The 19,080-nt window shown below is 51.2% G+C and overlaps 1 protein-coding gene across 1 annotated transcript in view; it reads left to right on the top strand.

The window, feature by feature from the left end:
* The first annotated feature begins 8,834 nt into the window (after window positions 1-8,834).
* Window positions 8,835-19,080, top strand: part of TENM4 (teneurin transmembrane protein 4) — a 220,777-nt gene continuing 210,531 nt past the window's right edge. Inside the window, exons 1-2 of the mRNA XM_040630912.1 lie at window positions 8,835-8,912; window positions 10,102-10,337. Of these exons, the coding sequence (XP_040486846.1) occupies window positions 8,866-8,912; window positions 10,102-10,337 (283 nt within the window). The 5' untranslated portion in view covers window positions 8,835-8,865. The remainder of the gene's footprint in view (window positions 8,913-10,101; window positions 10,338-19,080) is intronic.

The following is a 19,080-nucleotide window of genomic DNA, read 5'->3' as shown; positions in this document are numbered from 1 at the left end:
TTCCCTACATTCTCTAATGATGAAGTGTCCCAGGCTGGCACAGTTAGAGCCTCCTCGCCTTCTACCCTATCTCCCGAAGTCGTGGGGAAACCTAGATTTTATCTACTCGAACTCCCGTTCTTGATCTGTGAAGAGGACAAAAGTCATGCCACATTTAAAGACGTGAACTCAATCTGTGCATGGAAAGTGTACCCATCTGACTCAATCTGGCACATCCCTGTGATGGTTGCACATTGGGCAGGTGGGATCCAGTGAAAGAAAATCAACATCCTTTTGTGCCGTTTTACATTTTACTCCTGTGGAATCATTTTTCCAAAAGCAAATTTCTCAGAGATACAGTCCAGCTTGGCCCACCCCCAGTCTCTCAATACTGTTTCTGTTGACATCCTTTCAACTCGGGTTCGAGTTGTCCTTCTGTGCCTGCTTTGCTGTCCTCAGTGAGGGAGTTGTGTAACTGTGTGTCACCCCACCCTGGGTAGTGTAATCAGATCTCTGTTATTTCCAGGGGGTTTATTGAATGACTGCACATGGCTGAGAGAAGCCAGCGAATAATCGATGGTTCTGATTCTCTGCATGGAACCCAGTAGCCACTCCCTCTGCTTGGATGTTCATTTTTCTCACTTAGGAGCAAAGTAGGTGGTTCTCCGGCTTTTTCAAGGGAAAGAAAACTAGAGGCCGAGCAGCAGGGCATTCTCCTGATGGCTAGGGTGAGATGCCAGGGTGGTCCCAGCCGACCTCTCTTGCTTCCTCAGCCAGCCGACGCCTGCCTTTCTGACCCTCTGTCCTCCCACATCCATTGCACGGACCCCAGGGAGCTTTGTTTTCTTTGTCCTTATACTTTATCACTCAAGTAATAACTGTTTTATAAAACACTTAGGAAAAAAGAAAAGAAAATCCCTTCTGTCTCCCACCAAATGGTAGCCACTGTTAACATTCTGGTGTATATGTGCTCATCTGTACTCTTGTATAGAGGTCTACGCAGATATAATATACATCGTGTTCAGTATGGGTACGTGTATAGGAGTATACGTTTATGCGTAGCTGTCAGTCTTCCCCCAGATGCCCATCCCTCTCATGCCCCTGTGCCTTTGCACGTGCTTTCGTACAGCTCTCTGCCAGAGCTGCACTCCTCCTCACTTCCGGGTCTCGCAAAGCCCTACCTATTCTTGAAGACCCAGATGAAATGTTGAAGGTGGGCCTTCTCTGTGACCCCAGAGTTCTATGCATCCAAAGATGGTTTAAAACTGGGAGAGGTACCTGGTACAGTGGATAACACAATCAGCATTCTGGACCTTAATACTGACCTTTACTGGTTGATGGCGCAGGAGGTTTAAGAGAGATAGGTGTCGCCCCTGGCAGATGGATTCACAGGTAATTTTGACCAGCATAGCCAACGAAGTAAGGAAGAGCCCAGATTTTAGAGTCAGGGGACCTGGATTCTTGTCTTGGTGTTAGTACTTGGCCAGCAAGTTTATTTATGGCCCTGAACCTTGATTTCCCTGTGTAAAGTGGGAGAAGTATTTATGCCTCTCGGACTGGAAGTAAATGAAATATCATGTAAGAAACATAAAACATAGTGCCTGGCATGAAAAGACATACCATAAAAATGATTTCCCTTTTTTTTTTTTTCCATATATATCCGCTTCCCATATCAACCCTGTGAAGAAAAAAGTCATGAAATGATACTTGGTGAGCTCCTACTCACCAGAGGAGTCGAGAAGAAATAGTAGGTCTACCTTTGCTCTACTTCAGAGAAGGAAGTTTGGCGCTGATGTTCTGAGGACATAAGTGATGGTCCTTTCACTGAAGCTAGTTGTTCATATCACAGGTTTTAGGGTCGGACACATCCTGTGCTCCCCCCCCCCATTGTTCCTTAGCTGTGGACCTAGACCTTATATTTGTTCATCTCTAAAAGGGAGAAAAGATTAGTAATTTCCTGTTCTGATGATCTATTGCTGCGGACGGACACCTGTCCGACTTGGTGGCTTAGAACACCACTGGTTGGTTACACTCGACAGCGCGAGGCAGGAGCTCCAGAAGAGCTAGCTGGGCCGGTCTCCCCATAGTGTCAGTGCGGCTCAGCCGTGTAAGCTGTTAGCCGGGCAGTCTGAAGGAGCCAGGGTGGCGCTGCTCACATGCCAGAGCCTTGGAGGACACGGCTGGGTAGCTGGGCTCAGTGGACCCTCACCCTCTGCTGTGGTCGCAGGGCCTCTTCCCCCAGTCTTCCCAGCAGGGAGAGGACTTCATACTCAGTGGCCTGGAGCTCCATGGCCCTGAGACACAGCTGCTGATCCTCTTAAAGGCTTGGCCTGCAATGGCATAGCGTCACTCCGCCATTGTTCTCTCGGCCGAAGCAGTCCTAGGCCAGCCAGCTTCAAGGAGAGGGACGACAGACCCCACGTCTCAAAGGGAGGGGCGCCCAAGGATTTTCAGCCGCTTCTAATGCACCGTAGCGCCTCCCGAGGCTCTTGTAGCGATTATATACAATACTGCTGGAAACGTCTCGGCACACAGTAAGTGCTTACTATGTAGTGTTTGTCATTCAGTAAGTAGTCACTGAGTGCCTACTGTGTGCCCAGCAAGGCATACGTTTAAGAGCACAGAGTCTAGCAGTGGGACAAATGCTGTGACAGATACACACAGCGAATTGGTTTTAATTGCCTCTGGATTTTCAGCGGGCATCACGGTGCCACATGATGGGTGCTGGGAAAATACTAACGCTGCTTAAATGAATGAATGACGGGAGAAATGAGTGAAAAGCTGCGCGTAACTTGAGTGAGCCAAAGGGAAGACTTCCCAGCAGGCCTGGTGCCGTGGGACTGACAGCAAGAGGGAGTGCCCAGGCAGAGCTAGGAAGAAGGAAGGGCACGAGGGTAGCACAGCTTCAGCGAACGCCTAGAAGCCCAGGGCCTGGTTGAGGCAGTGGCTGGTGCCAGCTATTCCCAAGGCCCTGAGAATGGGGAGCCCCCTGATTGCCAGAGAAACAGTCACAGGCCCTTCTCTAATTGTCAAACCGAGTCTGTGTGGAGAGTCAAAAAGAAAGAGCTGGGCAAATAGCGTACCAGCTGGCAGAATAGCCAGAAGGGGGTTAGATTCCGTGCTGGAGGAAAAGAACTGCAGGCGGGAGGACAGGCGGGAGGGAGGATTTGCTTAACCCCCTGCCTCTGGCCCTCTCCAAGGGTAACTGAGTCCCCCGGGGGAAAGCGGGCCTCCCTGTGCTTCCTAGGGCTGGGGTCACATGTCGCTTTGAGGCCTGCAGGTGCATCTGTGGTCCATGTGGGTGGGATCCATGTGTTCAGGGTCTACTAAACCCTGGTCCGCTTCTTCACACTCTGCAGCATCAAATGCTTAATTGATTTCATAGGGATTGTCTGATGAATAACCTGTCAGGCTCCTGTCAGATGAAGCGGAAGCCAGAGCGCAAGGCTGCCAGACCCCTGCCCTAGCTCATCTTATCCCAGGCCTGGTTTGGGAGCCTGAGGCCTGTTTTGTGGTCATGCTCAATTGGGGAGTAGCTCTGCCCACACCTGGGGGATGGGAAGCCATCCTGGTGGTCTCCAACCCAGGCTTGGTACAGTCCCCAGAATAGCGCACGGTGCCTTCTAGTGGGCCAGGCCAAGTCCTGAGCATTGCAGGAAACTGGGATGGACAGTCATCCCCGTCGTCCAGTGACTCGGTCCCAGGCATGCAGAAAGCACAGCCACTGTGCTAGAAGAAGCTCCTGGTTCTGTAAGGGAGGCAGAGCCGTAAATGGATGAGTGAAGATGGCACTCTGGATAATGCTGTGACTTGCGGGGTGAAGGGGTGCTCTGAGCAGAGAGGAGGGTGTGGCTCCCTCTGCATGGGGCATGAAGGAACAATCACACCAAGCATTCATGGGGCCCCTAAGGGGGCTCCTTAGCGGGAAGCTCCTCAGAGACTGAGCACCCAGGGTTTTTACTGGGGCTGGTCACACAGGCACCTCCTGCCAGGCAAAGGCCCAAAGTCCAAATTCACAGAAGGCAAGCAGGTGTTCAGCATAAGCCATATTGTTTGTACACACAGTTTAGTCCTGAGTCAGCTCCTCCTCAGTTAATGGTGAGAACCCTCCCGAAAACCTCTGTTCCCAGATACCAGCCAAGGGCCAACTTTACAAGCAGGCCCTTCAAAGGATGCGGTCAGGACTGCTGTGGTAACTGTTCTGCCCAGGTGGGAAGATAGCATCATCCCCACGTTAAAGGTGAAGAATCTGAAGACGGGGAAGTGAAGTAACTTGCCTCTGGAACCGCAGCCAGGAAGTGTCATACCCAGGCCAGCTGGCCCCAGAGCCCGTGCACCTAGCCACGCTCCGGGGCTACCTTCCCGATTATTCAGACATGCATTGGCAGGAGTCTGCAGGGGAGAAAGGAGTTCTGGGATGGGGGGCAGCTGTTCAAGGCACGGAGCTGAGTGAGCTTAGTGTCTTGGAGAGATGGCTCAGAGTTGGGGGACGTGGGAGGGCAGGGGGCCTCATGGAGATGCATGTAAATGAGGGTCAGCCATGAATGGCCTTGAGTTATAGGAAGACGAGGTTGTACTTCTTCCCATGGGCCTGGGGCTCGAGGGAGACAGGAGGGGGGACCAGTAGTTAATATCTTTTGAATAGGAGAGTAACATTATGGGCTTGGCCTTTTAGAAGGATCACTGTGACCCAGTTCATTTTTTTGTTTCTTTGTTCATGCATTTGTTCAAATGCTAGCTCTAGAACTAAGTCTTTCTGTGGTCTTGGCCAAATCTCTGACCCCCTGCACACCTTGCGGCTGTCAGCTACAGAATGTGGGCACAATGCCTGCCTGTCCTGCTCTAATGGGTGGCTTTGTGGGTGAAGCATGGTCCAGGACAGCAGGCTGATAGAAGATGAGCTGGTGAACAGGGCAGTCTGAAGAACAGGGCACTGCAACTTCCCAGCCACTTCCTTCCCAAAAGCCACTTGCTCTGTCCTTGGAAGGCGAGCTGTGCCTGCCCTGGGCTAGAACTAGAAGCCCCTGCTTCAGGCAGCTCGGGGCCTTGCCCCAGGCCTCCCCTGAGGCTTAGATGGGAGCTGGGCCCCTCCCCACTCTAACTGGCCTACTGTGCTGAGCAGTATTGTGCTTAGCTGTGCCCCCTCTCTGGGGACTCTGCCTCTCTCTCCTGAGAGCAGCTGGAGGCAGTGAGGTCTGAGAGATGTGCTTTTGAATCTCTCCTCTACGTTTTGGTTGCTGTATGATCATGGGCAGTCACTCAGCCTATCTGGGCCACAGTTTCCATATCTGTTAAAATGAAATAACAGCACCCACCCATGTGAGGGTCACCTGACTCGAGCGTCCATCCCCAAGTTCCCAGCTGAGCTGGAGACCGTGTAGGACTGTGACCTAAGGGGGCTTCGGCAGCATGGGTCCCCATTAGGATATCCTCGTAGCTTTTGTTTTTCAGAAGAACTGGGACCCCCAGAGTTGGGAGCAGGCAATGGACAGGAAATTTAGGGGGTGGCCTTGGACTGGGAGTCTGGACACCTGGGTTTTAGTTTCAGCTCTGCCGCTAACTTGCTGTGTACATGGGAGCAGGACCCCTATCTCCCTGGGCCTCAATTTCCTCATCAATCACATGAGGACTAACTCAGAACTGAGTTTCAAACATACAGAATGAGGTGTGTGAAGGCAGTCATAGCGTCTGAACTGGCAGTATTTTCAGCAAGTGCAGCGTCCCCCCAGATTCCCAAGTTAGCCTGCACGTGGAGCTCTTTCAGGGAACTCATGCAGTCTGTCGCTGCAGAAACCCTCTGTCGTACTGCACCACCTCTTCCCTTGTCCTAACAGGTGTGTCCTTTTAGGAGAGAATGTTCTGCTCTCTCTAAATCATAGAAGTAAAAATAAAAAACCACTCTTGATCTCGACACTGGAAAAATCCCACTATTAACATTGTGATTTTGACCCTTTATGCCTTTTTTTCTCTGAATATGTTTGTTTCTGATGGGTTTTAAGGTTCACAAGTGACTGTCTGAGAGCACAGTCCTAGCCTAGTGATGCAGGCCAGATTCCCAGGCGTACTTGGGAGTGTGCCGTGCAGCCAGCTTCGGGGCCCAGGGACGAGCTCCCGTTGCCTCCAGGCCCTCTGAGCAGGGGTGATTAGGACCTGCTCAGGCTGGGCAATATGGACTGTGGAAAGACTGGAAATTCCCTCCTGAACTACAGGAAATGGGGGAAATAATAATAAAACACCTGTGCTTGCCTCAATTAAACACCAACTGTATGCCTGTGATATGCTTCCCTTTGTATACCCATCATTCACAGCATTCAGGAAATATTTATTGAGTGCCTACTCCTGTGTACCAGGCACTCTTCTAGACTCTGGGCACATGGGCAGAGAACAAGGCGGGTAAGAGTTCTACCCTTATGGGATTGAAAGTGCAATAGGGAAAAAAGTGTGTGTGTGTGTGTGTGTGTGTGTCTAGTCCTACATGGAACACTAAAGCAGTGCAAGGGGCCAGGGATAATTTAGGAAGAGCAGGGTGGGAGCTATTACAGTTAGCCAGGAGAAGGGAAGGAACGGCCCATGTAGATATTTGGGGGAAGGCAATTCAGGCAAATGACAACAAAGGCTTTAGCTGGTTGGAGTAACAGCGCGGAGGCCAGTGTATATATAGCCCAGATAATGAGGCCGGAGAGGTAGCAGGGGGCCAGAGCTTGTATGCCCGGGTAAAGACCATGGTTTTATTCTTACGGAACCATTGGAAGGTTGTGAGCAGAGAAGTAGCACGATCCAAATTATGTTGTAGCTTCCGTAAGAAATGATCATCCCAGTTTATGAATGCTAGGAGACGCAGACTCACCTGCCCAATGGCCGGGGGCAGAACTGAGGCCACTCTGAAGGGCTTTCACACCCCGCCAGTTCCCCTCACACACTGTGGGAGGCCCTAGGGCCATGAACACCCCCAGAACAGCCTGGGCACCAGGCAGCTCAGAACTCTCTGGAAGGGGAAGTCCCCACAACCACAGCAGGACTCAGTGGTTCCGGCTGCGAAACAGTACTGCCCTGTGCTCTCACCGTCCCCGAGGATGCTCGTGAAATGACACATTGGGGAGGTATTTACAGCTCCTCCTCATTTCCATCTGTAAGGCTGGTGGGGGGACAAACCCGCAGGCTGGGCAGGGACACAGAGTCATGAGACCCAGGGTCCTGAGTTCTGGGGTCAGACAGACCGGGTTCTACTCCGCCTCCACCGCTTTGCTTACTCTGTGATAGCACCTTTGGAAAGTTACTTCTCTGAGCTGTGCTTTGCCAGCCTACAAAGCAAAGGTGATAGCGCTGACTCTGCAATGTCGTTGTGGGGAGTAACGTTGACATTAAAGAATGCAGTGTTCTAGAACAGTGAGTAAGATACGGTGGACGTAGTGTAGACTAGCATTAGTACTTCCATAATATTTCTTAGTACTCACGCTGCATAAATCAGTAAATTAGTACTAATGTATATCAATTAGCATTAGTAATTTTTGTTTAGCCCTTATAAATTCTTCCAGCCTCACTCCGTTGGTCCTACATCCACGTTGTGGACTTAGTATCGTCATCCCCATTTTACAGATGAAGGAAGTGTAAAATTGGAAGAGGTTGCAGTTTTTACACAAAGTCACACAGCAGGAAAGAAGCAGGAAAGGGACTTGAGTTTGGGTTCTCTGGTTCCCAAGACCTGGGCAAAGTCGCAGGAAGGTCCCTCGCAGGGCTGGACTCAAAAGTTAGCCGTCTGCAGTGAGCCCTTCCTTGAGGTGGGCACGGCAGGCTGAAGCAACCACCAGCTTGTTTAACATGGTGCCCTACACGGTTTTCGAGTGAGGGGGCAGCAGTCCTTGAAAATGCCAGAAAACAGGATCCAGCACACCCAAGTGTGAATGATGCCACTTAGCAGGCAGGGCTGAGACCAGAAAGGGCACGTGTGCATCTCCTCATTCTGCGTTAGAAATAGTAATGTCACAAAATGCTGCACTGCCCTTGGGGTACTTGGGGGGACCGAAGTCTCCCCCCATCCCGTCTTCTGAGGGGTGCCATCCTCACCACTCAGCCATCATGGAGGTCCCTCCTCTGCGAAAGGACTTTGACCCTCTGAATATCATCAGCGTCCACCTGGAGGCTTTTGAGAAATGCAGATTCTCAGTCCCCCCCCCCACCACCTCCTGACTCCGAATCTCTGGGGGTGGGCCTCCACAAAGCACAGCTCTCCAGATGATTCTGATGCCTACTCGAACTTGAGAACTGCTTGAGAAGAAAATGGCCCGAAACGCTTGTCTTTTCTTTTTTTCCCTTTGGACTCGCCAAGTATCTTCAGCTTTGTTTAAACAGGTGTACACCGTCTCGAGTAGAGACAGCATAGGCTTTGGAATCAGATAAACTTGAGTTCAGATTCCTGCATTCAGCCTCGCTAGCTGGTGACCTTGGCAAATCCTGTCACCCCTCCACATCTTGGTCTCCTCGTCTGTAAAATGGGGACGTGCCTTCCTTGCATAGCCTGGTTTGAAGATTTGAAATGAATGGATGTAACATGCCTAGCTCAGTGCCTGAGACATGATCAGTCTTGATCAGGGAGAGCTGTCATTGGGTGGCCAAACCGCCAGACATTCAGGTTCGTATAGAGAATGCTCCCTCTGGTGCTCTGTGCCAGGCAGATCCCTTGCACATGTGGCTTGCACACAGACCCATCGCCTGGCAGCCGTGTCCCGCTGATCTCACGCACAGCTGTGCCAGACAGCGACTTTGTGTGTTTCTGTACTATCCCCCTTCATCGATGCATGACTCATTGCTTCATTCATGTCTCCATGTGTGTGTAGAAACCTAGGCAAGCAGCCATTCCTAGGGACATTGCAGGACAACCTCATTGAGATGGACATTCTCAGCGCCTCCCGCCATGATGGGGCTTACAGTGACGGGTAGGTGACATCCCCATGGTCCTCCTCTCTGTGTGTGCTCTCCCTCTGGCTCCTGCACCAGCATGCTGACCCTGAGACCTTTCCCTGGGATCTCCTGCGGGAGGTGATGATGCCATGGTGCATGCCCATCCCCAAGTCCATGTTCAACTTGCAAGAGTTTATCCTTGGAATCCCCCATCTTCCGCATATTAACAGCAGCATTGTTAATATGCAGCTCCCAGCATCTCATTGGCTGCCTCTGCCATTCTGAAAGCCATCTCGTAGCAATTTTTATGCAGCAACAGACCCTATATCCTATGTATTGTAGCCCTGAGTATCTGTTCTGTGGTCTGAGGCATCTTGTACCCTGCAGGGTGCAAGATTGCTCTAAGATTTCAGGGAGAAGCAATGCAACCAGTGCACCCCGTTTCCAGGGCTATGTACAAATTTTCTTGTGGCCATGGTTAAAGGCAAGCTGTGGAGGATTTCCTGACACCGAGTTTGGCCACAACCATGCGCTTTGACCATGCCACGCTGCCTTGAAGACTGTAGCTAGGCTGTAGGATGCATTTGCCCATCTCTCCTCCCACACAGCTTTTCCCCAGGGTTTGGAAGGCAGCGTCTGGCTGCTGAAAGCATTTGCTGCCATTTGCTGAAAGCAACTAGGGGACTCAACCATGACAACTTAAAGGTGGTTTCTTGGTTCCCACCCCCTAAACACCCTTCAAATAGAATGGTATTTCATGCCTCCACCAAGGTACACTGGTGGAGTATGGGAGGGAGAAGAAAAATTTAGGTTCCATTATCTCCAGGGCACAGAACATGATTTTAGATACTTTCCAAGTTACTACCAATAATTTTAGAGAACAGCTCATATAATACCCAAGAAACAGCATCTCAGCCCCATCCCTTCCCAGGAAAGGGATCTCCACACCCAGCCTCCTGTGGGGTTGGCAACGCCTCCTGCCTTGACCCGGGGGGGTTTTCCCATGCGTAGGGCTGTCCCATCTGTGTTCCGTGGAAGCGTGTGTTCGTGTGCCCTGTTGTGTGGTCTGGTACGTGATTCTCCTCCTTTCTGTCCCTCCCGTCTTCTCCGTGGAGACTCTCTCCAGGGTCCTCTGCATGCTTCTGCTGCCTCTGTCCTCCAGGTCGCTCTGGGGCCCGGCGAGTCGGCAGTCCCTGACGCCCTCTGCCTTCTCTCCATCCACAGGCACTTTCTCTTCAAGCCAGGAGGCACCTCGCCGCTCTTCTGCACCACGTCGCCAGGGTACCCTCTGACGTCCAGCACGGTGTACTCACCCCCGCCCCGGCCCCTGCCCCGCAGCACCTTCGCCCGGCCGGCCTTCAACCTCAAGAAGCCCTCCAAGTACTGTAACTGGAAGTGTGCGGCCCTGAGCGCCATTGTCATCTCAGCCACCCTGGTCATCCTGCTGGCGTACTTCGTGGGTAAGCGCCTCCCTCGCCCTGGCTTCCCTTAGATCCCCTTCGCCCAGGGCGCAGCGACGGACACACCTGTGCGTGCTGCAGGCACCTTGTGGGCGTGACAGGCACACTGAGATGCTGGCCTCCACCCCCTAACCTGTCGCAATCAGCTCTCTGGGACCCTCTTCTCTCTGCACTAGCCCAGGAAGGAAGCTCAGCAGCTGCTCCGTCACGTGTCGGATGCCTAGCATGAGGCATACTGCTCACTGACTGGCCTTTGAGCAGGTGACCTAGGACATGAGTGTCGAAGATGGGAGTTATCACAAATGACCTGTTAGAGAGGCTGGCAGGCCTCTCCCTGGTGCCATGAAGCTGCAGGAAGGACACGGGGTCCCCTGGGGTTGGGTTGGACTCTGCTGACCTCAGCCAGGAAGGCATGTCTGAAGGTGAGGGTCTGGCAAGGCGGTCTGAGGGGACTGTGGGCACCGAGGTGCAGAGTGGAACCCTGGTGAGGAGCCCAGGGAAATCCCAGCTGAGGAGCCCCAGGTCCCAGTGAGCACTGCGAGCTGGCTGCGGGGCACACGGAGACCCCCGGCAGCTCTGACTGGCCCTCCTGCCTGCCCCCAGGCCACCTCCATGATGGAGGAAACTTTGCTGGCCCCTGCTTAGCTGCCACGGGAGGCCACCCACTGGGTGCTCTTTTGGTGTAGTTCCCACACAGCCTGGTCTCTTGCTTCATTCCAACCCCTGTCTTTGGTCTGCTCCCAGGGAAGACGGTCATCTGAAGAGATCTGCAGGCATTGTGTAGAGTCTGCTGCCTGTTAGTAAAGACATCCGAAGCAGTTGGCTTAACCCTCCATCCTTTCCAGCCTTCAGATTCTATCATTCTGAGGTTTAAGGCAGGTCAAGCCAGCTTGAGGAGGCCTTGAACCCCTGCTAAGGAATTCTGAGATAATTCCATAAGCAAGGGGGACTTTCCAGTGAAGCCCCAGCAACCAGAAACTGAAGTAACTGGCACAGGCCAGAGGAAGACAGAGTGCCGTCCACTGTGGAAAGGGACTCTGTCATAGGCAGAGTCATTGCGAATGAAAAAGGGCACTGTGGTGGTACACACTGTCACTGGAAATGATGAGGGAAACGTGGGCCCTCGCTTGATCAGGAGAAGGGATTTGAGCATGGAAGGAGCATCCAGGATTCTTGGATTTTATAGAGATAAGTAATCAGGAAGATGATAGTCCCTCAAACAGGGAGGTCTCCTTGTATATCTCGAGCAATAATAAGCCCTCTTTATACACCAGGTCTCTCTTCCCCTCGTGAAGATTGATGTAGAGAATTTCATGACTCCAAGGCCAAGTTGGCATACGTTTCTTCTGTTCTATGTGATTGGTTCGTTGTTGCTGCCTAGAAAGCTGTGTTAAGAAGGATCCTGAGGCTATAGTCAGGCTCAGTGGGAAAGGGTCTCTGTGTTTGCTTAGTAATGGCTGTCATGTCACCAGCATGGAGAACACTGATGACATACCAGGCATTTGCCATTCCTGCTGTGGGTCAGTGGGCAAAAGGAATAGCCAAACTGGAAGAGGCCAGAGGCCACCCAGGCCCAGTGAGCAGTAACCGGGTTACAGGTGAGGGCTGTGGACGTCCCAGCACCATCACCCAGCATAAAAGTTTCTTCCTGGCACCCGTGATGTGTCCCTGCTAACCACTAGCACAGCTCTTGTATTTGACCGAATTATGTTTCCTAAATGAGTAGACTTCCTGGAACAAGCAGTGTCACTGTCCATCAAGAGTCAAGTCGTTGGCTGCATAAAGACATCAGTTTGCATTGAAGCCTTCGGTTTCTAATGCATAGCCTGGTTCGGGAAGAAAGAATAAATCTTTGTATGATTACATAAACTCTCTTCTGTTTTACATCCCATGGGCTTCTTCCTCTCCCATATAGTAAGAATATGGGGTTAGTCTTCATCCAAGTTTAGATAGGATCTACAGGAGGTAGTGAGCTCCCTGTCATAGGAAGGGTACAAATAGAGCTCAGTGACCACATAGCAAGGATAAGATTCAAGCGCTGACTGGGAGTTTTCACTGGATGGCCTTTAATTTTCCTTCCAACACTGACAGCGTTTGAATCCATGATTCTGTGAATTTTGTTTCTCATTCAGCAAACCATATGGGGTACCTGTTTGGGCCAGGCCCTGTGCTAAATGTGAGGGCTAAAGATATGGTCCCTGCCCTTGAGTTGTCCGTAGCTTCTAAGAGGAGACAGCTATGTCATCAGTGAATTGAGGCAGCTCAGGGGTTCTGGGAATACCCAACGCTGGGAGCACCACGGGAGGCTCCCTGGGACGGGTGATGATGAAGCAGTCAGAGTTAACCGGCAGTAAACATGCAGAGAGCAGATCTCAAGCGGAGGGAAGCTTCAGACTTGAGCGAGGACAGTGTGCTGATAAGGCCATTGTCTGGGTTGTAAGCATTTGAAGGGTGTTGGAGCTAATGCAGGAGAGTTTGGTCAGATCGAAAAGATCACCTTGGAGGCCAAGTTACAAGCCTTCCTGGATGGGCAATGGGGAGCCATTGAAGGATTTTAAGCAGTGGCAGGATGTAGTCAGACTTTTATTTTAGAAAGATGAGTGTAGAGGAAAGAAGGATAGGCCCTATCGCAATGAACGGGTCAGGAGAAGCCGAGGGCCTCAGCTGAGACAGTGGCAATGTAGGTAGAGAGGAGGGGTAGGTCGATTTAGGGGAATTTGTGTCTTCTGTTACAAGTGGTCAGTCTACTGATAGTGTGTCCTTGCCCAGAATAAACACATCCTTCTGATGAAACCCTCTCTCTGCAGAAACATTGAGACTGGACCATAGATTGCATATCCAAGGACCAGGTCAGACAGGCAAGACTGGGGTGTTCCCTTTGTTCCCTGGAGACACCCAGCCTCTGCCCACCCTGGATTCCATTCCCAGCTCTGCCACCTGGCCGCTGTTCACCCTTGGGCAGCTCACTTCTCTTTCTGAGCCTTGATTTCCTGATCTGGAAAATAGGCATGACTCATTATGTCGGGAGGATGCGTGTGAGGCTGGAGTAAGCCGATGCAGGTGAGCGCATTGCAGGTGCAAGGCCCAGGCCTACCTTTCAAGGGCTCGGGTGGCAGTCTTGGTGCTTGGTCTCCCCCAGCTGCTGGGGGCAAGGGATGAGCGTCTTGTTGCCTGGCCGTAATCACAGGCTGTGATGACTAACTCGTAAGGAACTATCAATTATTAAAAATCAAATTAATTGTCTCAGCCCAGCACAAATATCCTTAACAAAGACTTTTCCAGCAGACCAACTGATCTAATCAACAGGCGCAAGCACAGATATTTAATTAGATTTTTGATGAAAAATTGTGTTTAATTTCAAGTATAATCAATTATTAATTACTGTAATGAGTGAGTCTGACTGGGTTTACTAATTAACTCATTTAAAAATTATGAATAACCTTTTCATTTGTAATTATTTTCTACATCCTATCATGCTGCAGATAAGAATCGTATCACTTCACCAGCACCGGGGGAGGCGAAAACAGGGCGGGAAAGAATTGTTCTTTCTCTGCTATCTGCTCGGGGCTGCCATAACTGGAGGGAACCCTGACAGATGCATTTGACATTTGGTTTTTAGTTTGAAAGTTTCCCTTCATTTGCAGAGACATGTGCAGTTCCTTTCATAGGAAAATAGAGAAATCGCAGCCAGCGCCTACCACCCACAAGGGCTGCAGGGCCTGGGGCTAGGCCTCCTGGCCCTCCTCCCCCCTGGGAGTATTACTTGGCTGCGGTAGTTTGGAGGTGGGGGGTAATCTAGGGAGGACCCTTAAGAATCCCAGGGCATCCCACCAGAGACAAGAGGTGTATTTTTGTCTCCAAAGAACACCTGTTCAGAGAGGTAGCTGTTGACCACGAGTGCCTTGCTTTACTCGCCCGTTCTCCCTGTGAAGGTCTTCGAGTATTTGAATACTCTGCCATTTTTTTTTTCTGAAGATAAGAAATCTGTTTGCAGAACAAAATAGGGAGAGCGCGATATGGGGGGAAAATTAGTTAAAAGTTCAAACCGTGAAGCTTGCACAGCCATGGCAATAATGCTTTATTTCATAGCAGTTAGTTGTTTTTAAAACATTTTCACCACAAAAGGCAGTGTAGTGTAGTGTAATGAAGATAATAGGGGCCACTTTTGTCGTTAATAATCAGAGCCCTTAGCTCTGATTGTGCACTGCCCACACACGCCCCTGTTCTGAGCACTTTGCCTGTGTTTTCTCATTGAAATCTCCCAAGGATCCTATGAATTACTCTCCCCAATTTACAGATGAGGACAGTGAGACCCAGTGAGCTGGAGTAAGTCACCACCCTCACCTGATAAATGGCAGGACTGTGGTCTCCCCAGCCCCGGGCACTCAAGGCTCTGGGGCTGATGCTTTAAAATTTTTTTCTCTTTCGAGTTCACAGTCTTAAACTTCACGTGCTAACTTTCCCATCGCAGTAGTTGGTATTTTGAGTCCTTGCTGGGTGCCTGGTATTGGTCCAAGCCCATAATGTCATCTCCCTGAACACGCACAACAATTCTGTGAGCTAGGTTTTATTTTCTGCATTTTCTAGAAGAGGAAACTAAAGCTCACAGAAGTTAACAACAGGCCAGGGCCCCAAACCAGTAAGGGACCTAGGATTTTCAAGGCCATGCTCTCAGCCACACTAATATAGCTTCACGGCTTGAACAGATGATGTAGCCTGAAAAGGTCCTGCTCAGGCCCAGCCCCATCCCTTGATGACAGTGTAAACTTGGGCTTAACTTCTCTGAATCTCAGTTTCCACTCAGGTTCCTGTAGTGGCTGTGGCTGGAATGACTACCCCATTTTACACAGGAGGGATTTGTAGCAGCGTGGTTGACAGCATGGGCTCTGAACTTAGGCCACCTGCTTTCAGATCTCAGCTCTGCTGCTTATACGTGCCTTGTGACTTCAGGCTAGTCTATTTAACCTCTGCCAGCCTCAGTTTACCCATCTGTAAAATGAGGGTAGTAATAGTGGCTACTTCACAGGGTTGTTGCAAAATTCCAGTAAGATCATTTGCATAGGGGCACCTGGGTGGCTCAGTCTGTTAAGCGTCCAGCTCTTGGTTTTGGCCCAGGTCTGATCTCAGGGTCATGAGATCAAGCCTCTATGAATTACTCTCCCCGATTTACAGATAAGAACACTGAGACCCAGTGAGCTGGAGTAAGTCACCACCCTCCCCTGGTAAATGGCAGGACTGTGAGATCAAGTATCAATAAAAATTAGATACTATCATTATTATAATGGATAGTATTATTAGTACTATTAGCATCACATGTAGAAAGGATTTGTAAGTCTCGACTGAGAACTTGGACCAGCCTTGCCTTGGTGCGGTGCCTGCAGGCTTCCAGGCCTGTGTTCATCACAAGGGCAGCTGACAGAACCAGGGGGACCTGTCAGAAAACATTTGTAGGGATGTCTCGCTGTTCCGGGGAAGCAGCAGCATGAAGAATCTTTACCAAAAAGTGCCTCACGTCATTTCTTTAACTAGGACAAAAGTTGATTTTTGCTTCCCTGACAGTTGCCTCTATGCGGCTAAAACTGACAGGCTCCCTGGCATTCTGGATCTCTGCACGAAAAGCAGACACCAAGCGCCGCGGAAGAGCTGCGGATTCACATTTCGAGGGTTCCCCAAGCACCTGTCTTGCCGGATAGGCCTTTGGAATAGGAGACGAAAAAGGCTTGCTAATGATACAAAGAGCAGGCCTCACTTTCCACTGAAATGGAGACCTGAGATTACCCTGGGACGGTATCTCTTCCCTCCTGGGTCCAGGCCCACCCTGCAGGGAAGGGGTGCCGTTCACTGATTTCTCTGAGGCTGCAGGCTGTTCTGATGGGAAGAGAGGACTGGACTCAGCCAAAAGCTCCACCGCTCATCAGCTCTGTAACCCTTCGGAGACTTGGCTTCCTCGTCCGCACTGCGGGGGGAGTAATAGTGCTTCCGCCGTGAGGCTGTGGCGCAGGTTAAGTGAGTTGGCGTGGAAGGCACGCAGGGCACGCGACATAGGAGGGGTCCCTTGCTGCTGGCCTCGGAAGACTTGCTGGCCTTCCTTGGACCGCAGTCCTCTCAACCCAGGATGTGGCGGGCGTCGATGATGCCCTCAGGTCCCTCGCAGGCTATAGGTGGCGGCCTGGAGGAACCTGAAGCGGGACGTGCAGGCTGAAGTCGCAGCCGTGCACGGCGCAGCCTCCGCATAACTACCACGACAAGCTCAACAGTCATGAGGATTCTTTTTTTCTTTTTTCTTTTAGATTTTATTTATTTATGTGACAGAGAGACAGCCAGCGAGAGAGGGAACACAAGCAGGGGGAGTGGGAGAGGAAGAAGCAGGCTCATAGCGGAGGAGCCTGATGTGGGGCTCGATCCCAGCACTCTAGGATCATGCCCTGAGCCGAAGGCAGACGCTTAACGACTAAGCCACTCAGGCGCCCCATGAGGATTCTTTTTTTTAAGTAATTCACATTTTCACCTCCACCAGCCACTGACTTTGGATTGAAGGAAAAAACCCCGAGCCCTTGGTTGAAGTGGGGATAGTTCTCGAGAGAACGTTGCTAAGCGGCATTGCTGCCTTACCTAAGGTGACTCTCCGAGAGCGCTGCTCCCTGGAACATCGCCGTTCTTGGTCTGGAAGAGCCGGGGTCATCCTGTGCTTGAGCTTTTCTGGGCAGTGGTGATGGAGGCAGGCCGGAGCACTGCGTGTGACTTGCGTGGACCCGTGCGGCCTCCACCCTCTTGCAAGATGGTAAAATCGGCCAAGGGTCTTCTGGGCAGAAGCACGACACAGGCGAAAGCACGATGGTAGAAATGTGCATCATGTGTCCAGGGGCTCAGCTACGGGTGAAAGGGACATGAAACGAGGTGAACAAAGATGAGCACTAGAAGCCGGGGTGACTGTACCCCCTGCATCCCTCAGTTCCCCACGTCTGGTGCAGTGCGTGCGTTATCAGCTTCCCAGGTGCCGTCTGCTTCAGAAGCACACGCCTGTTGCGCTTTGGGCCTGAGTGTGATTAGTGAGCAATAGGGCTCATTTTCTCTCCTTTCTCTTCGACTTCCCATCAGGCCTTTTGGATAGAAGCCATAGATTTAGCTTTATAGCCCAAAGAATGGGAAATGGAGATGATTGAACTTGATCTTTTAGGGGGGAGGAAAAAGTGATAAAGATACAGGATCCCGTATTAAAGCTTTTCTCTCCAAGATTGATTCCTTCGTGCTGCTCGGTGGGAATTGCTAATAGCAAGATAGGTACAGATTGTTCTCTTTATAACAGACCCCAGACAAATATCCTCCAACCCCCCAAAAGGAGGACGTCGGGAGCCCGGCATGGCTGCCTGCCGTTGTCCGAGCTGCCCCCGTGCAGAGGAGGGGGCTGACTTGCTCCGTGGCGCTGCCGAGGCCAGAACCAGCCCTCAGGGTGAAGCCGAGGGGAAGGCCGGTTTGGGCTCTGTGGGAGAAGGCTTTGCTAACGAGACAGCTTCCTACGTGGGGTGGGGGCTGCTGGTTCCTGGAGCTGGAGGAACAAGGGCAGGCGCCCAGACTCTACAGCCCAACGGACCTTGTCTGTGTTGACCTTCTGCCGTTACCTTGCTGGGCCACGTGGGCAAGGACTCGCCCTGCTCAAGATGACTTTCCCCGTGTGTAAAATAGGAATAAACAAGCGAACAGAAGACTAGCCGACATGATGAAGGCGTTCAACACGTTTCCGCTCAGCGTGGAAAGAACTTTTCCAGCTTTGCAGACCTCACTCTCTTCCCTCCCCCCAATCTCCTCCCACTGGTGGAACAGCCAGCAGCCAGACCCCAACGAAGCCCATTGATCCAGGCCATGTGGCCCAGCCCGCCGGGCACAGAGCAGGGCGGAGGAGGAGAGCGGGACTGAAGGCAAGCAGATAACATCAGTCTCCCCACGTTTCCAATTTCGGCTCCTGCGCAGTGTTCAGGGCTCTGGCTCTACTCCTAGGAGCCCAAGACTAGGACTGAGACCCAAACCTCACTCAGCCATGCCTCCCTTCCCTTTATACGCACTCAGCCACCAGGCCCTGCCTGCTTGTGTTCAAAACCAGATTTACTGAGATAGAATTTACACACAGAAAATTCACACTTTTGAGGTGTCCCATCTATGCATTCTGACAGATGCATAGATTTGCGTGACCACCCCCAGAGTCAAAACACAGACCATTTCCCGCACCCCAGAAAGTTCCCTTGCGTCCCTTTATGCTCAACCCTGTCCTGGTTCTCAGCCTCTGGCAAACACTCAGCTGTTCCCTGTTGGGTAGTTTTAGGTACTGTTTTTCAGAGGTGTAGTACAGAGGTGATTTACTTGCTGGATTCAGAATCAAACTCTAAGATATTAAAGGGATGAGGAAACTAAGATAGAATCCAGAATTCAAGATAGTAGGGCAAACCGCGGAAACATTCTAGGGTCTCCTGTGTGTTGTTCTTGATCTCCTCGAAGGATAGCGGCGAAAGGCCTCCATGCAGCCAGAAGCGATGCACGGGTTTATGTTCTTCTGCCGTTTTTATGGACCGTTTTTTTCGGCACATGTTTTTAAGTATTGACACAGTCCTCGTTCTCGTCAAGTTGAAGAGCTCCATCATATTTGTGCCATCACTGTATCACCGTATTCCTGCTGTTACCAACTGTTCACTAGCTTAAACAGTGCTCCTGTGAACATCTTTGTGTCTCCTCTTCTGTTTGTTCTTCTTTC

This window comes from Ursus maritimus, unplaced genomic scaffold (genome assembly GCF_017311325.1).
Source record: "Ursus maritimus isolate PB19 unplaced genomic scaffold, ASM1731132v1 scaffold_16, whole genome shotgun sequence".
NCBI classification, from domain to species: domain Eukaryota; kingdom Metazoa; phylum Chordata; class Mammalia; order Carnivora; family Ursidae; genus Ursus; species Ursus maritimus.
The sequence above is the reverse complement of the archived record's forward strand: the minus strand, read 5'-3'. Positions and strand labels throughout refer to the sequence as shown.